This window comes from Paramisgurnus dabryanus, chromosome 3, assembly GCF_030506205.2.
Source record: "Paramisgurnus dabryanus chromosome 3, PD_genome_1.1, whole genome shotgun sequence".
NCBI lineage: Eukaryota > Metazoa > Chordata > Actinopteri > Cypriniformes > Cobitidae > Paramisgurnus > Paramisgurnus dabryanus.
This window is the reverse complement of record NC_133339.1, coordinates 20,078,028-20,089,722: the sequence shown is the minus strand read 5'-3', so window position 1 is coordinate 20,089,722 and position 11,695 is coordinate 20,078,028. Positions and strand designations below refer to the sequence as shown.

General features: G+C 37.0%; 1 protein-coding gene across 1 annotated transcript; it reads right to left on the bottom strand.

The window, feature by feature from the left end:
• Window positions 1-2,817: 2,817 nt before the first annotated feature.
• Window positions 2,818-4,205, bottom strand: eve1 (even-skipped-like1). Its single transcript, XM_065278543.2, has 2 exons — window positions 3,939-4,205; window positions 2,818-3,302 (listed from the first exon to the last, which is right to left on the bottom strand). Exons 1-2 carry the CDS (start codon window positions 4,203-4,205, stop codon window positions 2,844-2,846), a joined length of 726 nt encoding a protein of 241 aa, XP_065134615.1. The 3' UTR covers window positions 2,818-2,843.
• Window positions 4,206-11,695: the final 7,490 nt, after the last annotated feature.

Genomic DNA, 11,695 nt, shown 5'->3' with positions numbered 1-11,695 from the left:
ATAATATTGAGTCATAGCCGCAGCAAATTTAACTGCTTATGCTATCATGTACTTTGTTGTGCTATCTTTCGTTTTTCTGTGCTTTTCACTGCTTCTATTTATGTAAAGCTGCTTTGAAACAATTGACTTTTGTGAAAAGCGCTATATAAATAAAATTAAATTGAATTGAATTAAGCATGATTAAATGCTGCACAGTAAAAATCTTTTACTGTCTTAATTTTTGTTTGTCGTATCAACTCAGATTTACAATTCATTTCAACTTACTATTATTTGACTTGACTTGATCTTGATGAGTTGTTATTACTACAGATTAGTTGTTATATCAAAATGATGTTGACCCTTTTCAACTATACATTACAAGTTGTAGCAATTCATCTCTTGTCAAGATAAATAATAGTAAGTTGACATGACTTGTAAATCTAAGTTGATTCAACAAAAAAAGTAAGGCAGTAAAATATTTTTACAATGCAGTGGAAAGGGAAAGTTTACCCAAAAATAAAAATTCTGTAATTTACTCGCCCTCAGTTTGTTACAGACCTGTACACATTTCTTTGCTCTGTTGAACACAAAGAAAGACATTTGTAATGACGCAGAAAACAGAAGCACCATTGACTTCCATTGTAGAAAATACAAATACTATGGAAGTCAATGGTGCTCAGAAACAAACATTTCACAAAGTATCTCCCTTTGTGTTTCACGGAACAAAGACATTTATACAGGTCTGTAACAATTTAAAGGTAATTCATGACTGAAGTTTTATTTTTGGGTGAACTATCCCTTTAAGAAACAATTTTGTCTTGATCTTTTTGCTTGTGTTGTTTTGCCTTTTCTTCTTTTTTAAAAGAATTATAAAGTATTTTTTGTTTATCAGTGAAGTGTTAGCCACTTTGTTAAACCATTTTTCTATAAAACATAGCTGTTTCTGTCATAGAGCAACAGATAAGTTAGACTAGTGATTGTGTTGCAAGTGACTGAGATGAGAGGGCAATATACGGTATAACATTCTTGTGTGACTTGTGTTGCTTATGTTGTGGGTTTTTATTGAAGCAATTAGTTGACATGATTATGTGTTACTTTTAAAGCCTATGCCTGTGTTTCTTTGGGTGAACTGTGTATGGTTATATACATTGTGCTTTAGGCATCATTACTTTCTACCTGTTTGTTAAAGCCTACATGTTTCTAGTTCCTTGTTAGTTCTACTCTGTGGCACACAAGACAAGTCTTGTTCAAATAACATGATGTGCATTTTAAGACGTAAGAAGAAAAACCTTTGAGCATCAGTGAATATTTGCTAACATATTTCTGAATCTGAATGAGACAGATTTATGGAGAACATGCAGTTATGTCAGCCTGTCCACCTCTGACTCCCTGAGGGCCGGGGTGCAGTGTTAAGAGCAGGAAGTTGTAAAAATCACACGACAGTGCTCTCCAGACAAAAGACGATCTGCTACTGTGTGCTCAGTCAGTCTTCCCACAGTCACCATTGAGGAGAATTTCTTTACAGTCTGTTCCAATTTACCACATCACTCACAATTCACTCGTGTTTTACTGTCATTTCCCACCTATTGCTTAACTTTACTGCAGACATCACCCATTGGGTTATTGTCAAACTCAGACTGTGGGTACTGACTGTTGATCTCAAATGATCTGTGCATCCGAATCAATACAATTGTTTATACCTGTAAACATTAAAACATTTGTTGGCATTAAATTTATTTTATGCCTATTAGGTCGCAATTTATAGATTTTCTGTGTCAACTAATGCAGCATCAATCGCTTCAATACTCCAAAAACATAATAAATTACGTATCTTTATGAAATAAATAAAGATAAATAGTAATTATCTCTGCTTATTATTTTGAGTTTTATAACACAGCAGTATCGCCCTTTCGATCAGACGCAGACACAGAGGCCCTTCAACTGGAAATCACCTGTAGCAGGTGGAGGTGAAATAAGCCACCACACCTTGATACCCGACAGGTGCTTCAGTTCACATAAACTCAGATCACTTCTTAACAGCCATTACTTTCTAATGCAGTGCTTGCAAAAGTTGATGTATTTTAAGTGTTTTTCTTTGTAAAATGTGGCATTATTTCATTGGAAACTAGTTACAGCTCATTAGCCATATGTCTGGTCAGATAAATGAAATAAGTAAGCTTTTATTTTCTATAATTTGAAAAACAAGTTTTTCAAAGTCTTTTTAAGTTTAGCATTCTGTGAATTTCAGGTGTCTCAGACATTCACCTGTTGATGTTTTGTCTGGCCACAGACTGTTTGTTATTAGATTTTCTATACATCATAATTCAGCAGGTTGTGTCTAGCATAGAATATAATGACAGGAGCTTTGTGTCTGTGATTTAATAAGTGGTCTTTTAGATTAAAGTGCTGTTTGGTTTGCAGATTGTTAAACCAATGTTAAACCAATAACCAAATGACTGAAGACATGTCAGTGCAACATTCACAGCCAGCTATTTGTTTTGTTTTTGGTGCATTCATAGCGCTATTGTTAAAAACAATTTTGTTCGGCTTCCAAAGAATACCACAAAAAGAAACAACTACGGTAATTTTCCATAAATATTTTTAATACTCAAATTTGTCATATATATTTTTGAAAACATATATTTACACAGGTAAATCTACCACACTGTTCAGGTGCAAAAACTGCAATGGCAGATAAAAATGTTTATAAACAAACAGTGATGTATTTTAAGAAGGCACAACGGTCAACAGCACAGTAAGATATTCAGGAAAATAACAAATATGACCTATAATACACTTCTCCAGTGATTCTAAATCTCAAATCTTTAACTGTACCGATACATAAATACAATGTGGCATTCCCTTTACTGAGGCAAAGACACCTCTTTGCTATTATCCTGAAGCACTGCAAAAGGTTTTGAGTTGCGTAACCCCAGGCTGGCCCCCGCTCTGACTTTAAGCATTTGTTCTGGTCTCCAGTGGAGGCAGTGGGGACAAGGGCATGCGACAGGATGGTGCATTGTCTGAGCAGGGGAGTACAGTGCCGGCTGTGGAAGTCCACCTAGCCAAGGGTAAGACGAGGATGGGAGGTGCAGACTGTCCACATGCCTTGTGGTGGCGACATAAGGGTTTGAGTAACTGGAGAGGCTACCCATGCTCAGATGAGAGTACAGATGAAGGGGTATGTGGGGTAACAGTGGGTAGGGCAATCCAGAGGCTGCCTGATTTACCATAAATGCACACATGTTTGGGTCCAGTGGATTTGGCCAGTGTAGACTGTGACGTTGCCTCTTGTCCTTCATTCTTCTGTTCTGAAACCAGACCTGTGGTGGATATGATGGACAGGTTAGGGTTTAACTAAATGACTAAATGTTGGTGAGCTTAGTTAACTGTGTAAAAATAAACAGGGACAGGGATATTGCTCTCTCTCCACATACAATTTTTTTTTTGGGTTGTTTTAACTCAACAGATGATTCTGTCCAATATTTATACAGCTACGAGTTACAAATAAACCTATGTTGGCCTGTTTTACCTAACTGTGGGTTAAAACAACCCATAATTTCTATAATGCATTGCTTTTTTGTCTGTAATTCTCAGTCCCACTCAAGAAGATGAAATTAAAACCTTAGTTCAGTAATCTTTTATCAGATTTACACTAAAAGCAATTCAAGGTTGTTTCAACCCAACTGTTTTGTTTAAATTAACCAGAGTTGTCTTAAACCAAAATGTTGGCTTGTTCCAACCCCTGATTTGGTCGTATGTGGACATTTTCATGGTTAATTTAAACAAACAATTGGCATATTTCACAACCCAGTATGTTTAGGGTGAAGTCAGTCAAAATAATTATTTTGTGAGTAACTTTAATTCAAAATTTGAACATCAAATGCACTTTAAATGCAGGGGAAATTTTGCGTGCAGGAAAGCTGAAAAAGTTAATGGATATCTACATGGTGAATTACCTTTATTGTGGTCTCTGGTAAGTTAAGCGCAGCAGCCAGTTCACATCGTCTGGGTCTGGACACGTAACTTTCTTTGCAGTATTCTTGCTCGAGACGATTCAGCTGCTCCCGCGTAAACGCGGTTCGATGACGCCGACTTTGGTCTATTCCGTTCAGCAGTGAAATGCGAGGGCAATCTTCCTCTCCCTGGTCACTGTCAGCCTGAACAACAGTGGACACTGGAGATTCCCTGCCTTCTGCTACTGAAAAAATGAAACATGATGCCATCGTTTACTTTGTACTTCATTTCAAGTTCAACTAGCTGTTTTTAACCAATTGCATGAATTTCCCCGAGTAGAAAACCCGAGCAGCTGCTCATGAATAATAAAATATTTACTTGTTTATAAAACCATATTTGCCCAATACAGATTTACCAGTTTTATCATTTACCAAAATTTTGGACGAATTTATTTTTTTGTGTTACTTTAGTTTTACTACAAATATAATTAATAAACTCTACTCATTGTAGTGACCGTAGTTTTTGGTTACTGTGTTTTTTCTACAAATACCATCAGGCTTATAGCAAAACGTGATGCGCGCTGGGAGCAGTTGCACATTTTTGGAAAATGTCAGCATTCCTATTCATTAACCGATGTTAAAATAAGGAAATTGTACTTACACATTTTACTGTTGATTTTCACTTTCTCTGTAGTCCACTGCTAGTAATCCAAATATTCCACAAGCCGATTTTCAAAAGCTTTTCATTTTGCACAAAGCGGCCCAAGAACAGGCCCCAAAAATAAATCAGCTCTCCTCACCGCTTGTCTATCCAGCCAAGTTCGTTTATGAGCGGTAAGATGAGTTGTTTTTGTAGTCGCTGTCCACCCCCTCCCTCACCTCTGCATCTTTCAGGTCGTCCCATCTTGTCCTAATGAGAGACGCGGTCTATCCGTCAAGGCGCCGCCTGGGCGCGCGGACGGAGGGAGGTGTTAAATTGTCTTTGGTCTCCGACTGGCCTTTGTACTTTTGTTATGGAGAATTAAGATCGACCTCCCTTTGCGTACTGTCACAGTGGCTTCCCCGTTGAGATAGGCCAAACCTGACTGTTCCGTGGCGTTTGATGTTTGTATTTTTGGAAGTCAATCATTAGAATCCTAATGTCCTGAAATTGCAGAGGGCTGTGGTTCATAATACAGATGAAAGCGTTTCAGAAACACCATACAGGCTTGTGTCCCTGGTAGGCTACCTGAATAGTGAGCATTGCTAAATGTTATGTTAAACAAACAATTACAATGCTGACATAGTTAATAGTGTTTGCACTGGTCAGACTAGATTAATTCGATATTGTGTATTTATTTGACTTTTAATTTCAGTTTAATATTCGAGCCAGGTGGATTTTGCCTACATGGGTAGAGAGACTTGCAACAAACTGATTTATTATAATGCAATAAGTAGCATAATGATTTTGGTTGTTGGCTGCAAATATCACCCCGTAGATTTGATTTAAACCCTGCCTCCTTCATTATTGCTTTCTACAAAAAAGTTTGCAAAATTTTGTATTTGTCTTACAGAGTGAGTTTCAATGAATCTGTCAGTGCTGGACATTTTTATGAGGTTGTGACTTTACTAACAAATGAAATGGATCAAAGCTCATTTACCTAACAAAATGTGATGAATTATAGCCACACAGAGTTTTTATGCAAACTTTGATAAACTAGACAAGTACTGTTGTTTAGAAATAATAATGTAGAGTAAATAACAGAAAATAAATGTTCTAAAACAACATGCAAGTTTAGGTAATAAAAAGTACTCAGAATATTTAATGGAACTATTCTTATTTTATTTAAACAGACTATTAAACATTCATATTTTGTCTTTCCTCACAGTTTTTCTGCTGTTATAAAACTTAATACAATACTTAAAATATAATACTTTACAGGCACAGATGTCTGCATGCCTCTATTACAATACATGCAGTTTATATACAACATTAGCAGTATATACACATCAACACAAAACTCTTATATCAGACACATCAGGTTGCAAATCCTTCCATTCCTGGTGCTACAGATTAACCTGATATCAAACTAGCTGATTGTTGTATTGTTATACATTAGGGCTTTGATCACTTGATAGTTGGGAAAGGCTCCGGCAAGGCTGTAGTCTTGTACCTGGACACTGGGAGCAGATATCACATAGGGGTGAGAGACGTTACATGTTCATGAACAGAGGAGCCTGTCTGCATCACTTTAAAAACTCTGGGAAACTCAAGCATGTTTTGTCTGCAATGTGAATAAAATTGAAATGTTGTGGAAACAGCATTTGTTGCTTTATTCGTACTGTTATTAAGTTTCTGTCAGTGTCTAAATGATTGAACAATTTTTTTCTTAATCAGTGCACAGTTAAAGGGACACTCCACTTTTTTAAAAAAAAGGCTGATTTTCCAGCTTCCCTAGAGTTAAAGATTTGATTTGTACTTTTTTGGAATCCATTTAGCCAATCTTCCGGTCTGGCGGTACCACTTTTAGCATAGCTTAGCATAATCCATTGAATCTGATAAGGCCATTAACATTGCACTAAATATTAACCAAAGAGTTTGGATATTTTTCCTATTTAAAACTTTACTCTTCTGTGGGTACATCGTGTACTAAGACAGACGGAAAATTAAAAGTTGCGATTTTCTAGGCTGATACGGCTAGGAACTATACTCTCATTCTGGTGTCATAATAAAGGACTTTTCTGCTGTAACATGGCTGCAGGAGGCGCAATGATATTACGCAGCGCCTGAAAATTGTCCCATTATAGTAACTTTCAATAGCTGGGGACTAATTTCGGGCAACGCGTAATATCATTGCACCCGATGGCTTGACGTCCTTGCGGGCGATCTACAACAACATGGATTTGCTGTATGCAGAGCAGCTGGCACAAGGCCGCCAGCACTTGCAACAACTGGTTCATCTGCTCGGCTCAACGCACAGGGATGGGAAACCCCCCTTCCCATCGCAGGAGACAAATTGATTGATTGATTGACAGGGCTAACTAAACTTAAAGCACGTTGGCACAAAGCTGCAGAAATTTAGATAATCTCCATAATCTCTATTTATAATTTTTTGATGTATCAAGATGATTTAGCCTGTAATTATTTAGCCTTTTATAGCTCAGTTGGTAAAGCATTGCATAGCAGCACGAAACATCAAGGGATCGATTCTCAGGAAACACATGGTTCATGTAGGTTGTCTACAAATCGGAAGGTTAGTGGTTCAATCCCCGGCTCCACCTGACCAAGTGTCGAGGTGTCCTTGAGCAAGACACCTAACCCCAGTTGCTCCTGATGAGCTGGATGGCACCTTGCATGGCTGACACCGCTGTTGGTGTATGAATGTGTGAGTAAATTGGTGAATGTGAGGCAATATGTAAAGCGCTTTGGATGGCCATTGGTCTATGAAAGCGCTATATAAATGCAGTCCATTTACTATTTAAAATTATTTATAAACATATACACTGAACGCACAGTCAAAGCTACAGCCAAATGCATATGTAAATCAATTAACTACTGACTATTATTGTAAAGAGTTATTCATGAAAGTCAGTCAAACAGAGCAGGACATATCACTGCATCACAAGCTAATAGTACATACATCAGTGTGTACCTCAATGTGTACTGCCGTGATGCACACCTAAACTCGCTTATCAAACTGTTCAGGATAACTTATCAATTATAGGAAGGTGTGTGATCAGTGCTAGAACTAAACAGGATGACAGCTCTCCAGAAACAGGATTGGTTGATTTTGGTCTATTGCATACTTGGATAATGCAGTCATTAATCATCCAGATAAATTCTGTATCCACCTGAATCTAAATCTGCGTGCACACCGCCAGCGACTAGCAACAGTGGAACAAAGCAATCTTATTTATTTAAATGAAAGCTTTGCGATTTCTGGCTTGGTGATTTCAAGAACGACAAGACCGTTGATGACAGGTAGTGGGCATGTTTAGCTATGTTTAGAACAGTTCAACTTTATGCAAATTACCAGCGACTTTCAAGGGCGACAACCAAAGAGAGTGAAGGAGTGGAGTTCACATCAACCATTTTTCATTATTCACTGAGAGGACAGTTACTCATTTCTTAGTTGTTACTTGGACAACCAGAATTAAGAACGCCTCCTAACGACCTCATTGAAAAAGAATAAGAGACAAACTCACTGGCGGTGTGCATGCACAAAGCCAGAGCTTTCCCTATCCGATTTGTTTTCCTCAATCTAAGGGCGCACTCATATCATACCTAACCCAACCAAACCATGCCCCAGCGCGATTGTCCCCCCTCACTACTTATTTCCCCAGAAGCATGCACTCACTCTGTACTTTAACCAATCCGAGCCAAGGCATACTTTGTTTTTTGTATTGTGAGTCGTTTGGTGCGTGATGACACACAGCCCTCTCACTTGCTAAAGCAATTTTCACACAGACATCTTACGTCTTTGTTTCTGCCTCTCATTCACACAGAGGACTTTCCGGGTATCTTATGGCAATGTTACCAGCTCCTATTTCCAGGAGCGATCCCAGAACATTTACGGGATGTGTTTGCGTTCACACCAAAGCATGTCTGCCAATTTAACATGTATTTTCTGAGACCAAATTGCTGTGTGAATGAGGTTTTAGTTGACCGCGGTTAGTGTGAGCATGCCCTAAAAAAAGTCTGTAAACATGCTGTCATTCGAAACCACTGAAACAGACCAGTATGTGGCGCTGTAATTCTGCCAGAGTGATAAACTAGAAAGGGAGAAGAAGACTTGGAGCATGCACATAAATCTCGTTGTTGTCTATAATCATTTGTTGCTCATCGTAATAGCAAAGGATCAGAAGATTTTGCTTTGGTAATGCTAATAGGCTTACTACCTTCTGCAGCATGAACACAAACATGTGGTCTGCCATTGTTATCGTTTTTGCTGTTATGTGACCTAGCATTGTCTTACTGGGGTCCAGACCTTGGGTGATGACATCACTGTATCAAAAATATACGGACTGGTTTTACACACAAAACTGCTAGGGTGTTGCATTCAGATTTATCCCCTCTGGGACCCGGTTTTAAAAAACAACCGTTTCAGGCTAAAATGCTGGATCTGTCTGGACGAAATTTTTTATGTATACAGCTAAACGCGTCTCTGTGTGGCAGGCTCTAAAGCCCAGAGGATAATCTGATTGTTTTACATGTACGCAAATGTATGGTCAAACACATAGCCTTACATAATGTACGTATAGGGTTTGAAAAATCCAGCGGTGTGCTTACAGTACACTACAGAATTCTAAAGACTAGTAGTAAGGATAATGCATGACATTCAACATTGTTTTTTGGGGAAATTGGGTCCTAAGAGCATCACCTGTTTTCTTAATGGCTGAAGTAGACGTCTATCCCATGATATTTTGTAACAGTCATACAGGATAAAGGATACAGTGATCCACAATACACGTACTTTGAATTTGTATTTACAACAAGGGAATACAATTCTGGTGATCTTCCTGCAGAGATTAGCTCAAAATCTGCTCAAACACACCTGGCTGTAATTTTCATATAGGCCTTTATTTGCTTGTTCAGGTGTGTTTCTGAAATAAGATGTGGATCTTAGAGAGTACAACAGGGGACATCAGAAAGTTGTTTACATAAAAGATACAAATTTCTGTGATTTATACTCAAAGTAATAATTACAATACTGTGAAGATGACTCTTTACAAATTAGTGTGTAATGTGTAGTGTTCAGACCAAACAAAAGTTAAATGTTCACAAATTTCGAACTCAGGGAATAAACATACTGATAAAAATGTATATCTGTAAGTTGCTTTAAATATAAGCATCTGCTAAAAGCATTACATTTATTTATATAAAATGGAAAATAAATTAGAGTTAAAAAAAACATTTAATTAGACATTGTTCTTAAGTTCCACTGGAATTGTGTCATTTGGGGATTTTTATAGGTCAACAAGCTCCCTTTTTTATTCTTATATTAAATGCACCCATTTGCCTTAGAATATCTTTAGTGGCAAAAAATTATTTGCCTCTGTATTGTTTTACACTGTATATGCAATATTTATTCTGCAGAATACAAAATAAATTTTTATGCAACCCATTAATGTAAGTAATGGGAATCAAAAACGTTTAGAAAGAAGTTTAAGGGTAAGTAAAGGAAAAACATTTCATTTGAGAACCTTTAGAAGAACCTAGGCACAAATGAAAGCATAGTCCTTAAAGGTGCAGTGTGTAATTTTTAAAAGGATCTTTTGACAGAAATGCAAAATAATATACAAAACTATATTATCATGGGTGTATAAAGACCTTTCATAATGAACCGTTATGTGTTTGTTAACTTAGAATGAGACGTTTTTATCTACATACACCGAGGGTCCCCTTACACGGAAGCCGCCATTTTGGGCCGCCATTTTTCTACAGAAGCCCTTAACAGACAACCTTTTTTACTTAGTTGTCTCCGACGATGACATGTTTGTCTGGTGGTAGCTACAGTAGCTTCTCTATGTGTTTCAAAAGCGAGGTTTGAGTTGTGGACTGAGCCATTGGTTGCAATTCAACACTTCACCACTAGATGCCCCTAAAATTTACACACTGCACCTTTAAGTAATTATTTTATGGCATTGTATGTCTCTTTTTTAATTTATTTTGATTCGATGATTAAAGTTTTCTCATAAACATTCTATATATTGTTATTTTATTTATAAATGTTATTGCATATTAAATTAAAGACATTAAACATGTTGTAACAGTTTAATAAAATAACTGGATTCAATAGAAACTTTTAAATTAAAATATTGTTCAGCACGACTGGTTGCCTTGAGTACCTTACCTGTTTTCAAACAAGTACCCAGCGCAACAGACATTGTTTTTTTAGATATTCTTGCTACCACTGATAACCATTAACACCATTTGGCAATAATGGAACAAGTTTTAATTTATGAGTTTAGATTATGACTGCTGCATATATCAGCACCAGACATCCCCTTAATAATTTTTTCATTCTTTGGGTTCGGAAATGTGATTTTTCATTTTTTCACAACGAATTTTCAGTTTTATAGTATTCTATTGATATTGCCTCCAAACGCTATCCAAATTTAAAGCACAAATATAATGGATTTTCTGCATATGTGGTATAAAAACATAAAATGTATCCCCAATATGCGTTTCCCTAGTCAATCTAGACAATTTCGCCACTAATTTTTGTGGGGGACCAAGTATGTTGTGCATAATAGGTGATGACAAATACAGCATCTCCACTCCTCCAAAATGTTAAGGTACTAAATTGGCAACTTTGTTTTTTCATGTCAAACACAATTAGGACATATATTTAACAAATATAGTTAACTAATAATCTGATGTCGTGTTAAACCACATAAAGATTGCTACTTCTACACCACCTTTCCCCATATTCCTACCTGCTCTTCTTCCTGTCTGAGACGCAAAGGCGCGCTTTGTCATCTTAATTTCAGATTTCAAAACCATTTTAAATGCTCAATGTGAACCAAAGAACCTGTAAAATAATACATCACTAGTCAACAAAATAAAATGAGTTGGCGTTTGGTAGTTCAATGTGAATTAGCCCTCACTTAACGTTATATTGTATATTCACATTTTTCTGTGTGATTTCGTCTGGGAGATTGATGTTTGACGCATTTTGTGTCATATTGCACAAAATAAAATGTTTTTCTTATAAAATATTATTACTTTATATTGCGTCAGGCATTCTCCACCGTTTCCCTGAAGTTTGGGAAGAATC

Excerpts from the sequence above, each read along its gene's own strand:
- eve1 (XM_065278543.2), bottom strand. The coding sequence starts at position 4,205 with ATGGCATCATGTTTCATTTTTTCAGTAGCAGAAGGCAGGGAATCTCCA. Across the intron at positions 3,303-3,938 it reads TACCAGAGACCACAATAAAG|GTCTGGTTTCAGAACAGAAG; the intron begins GTAATTCACCAT and ends TATCCACCACAG.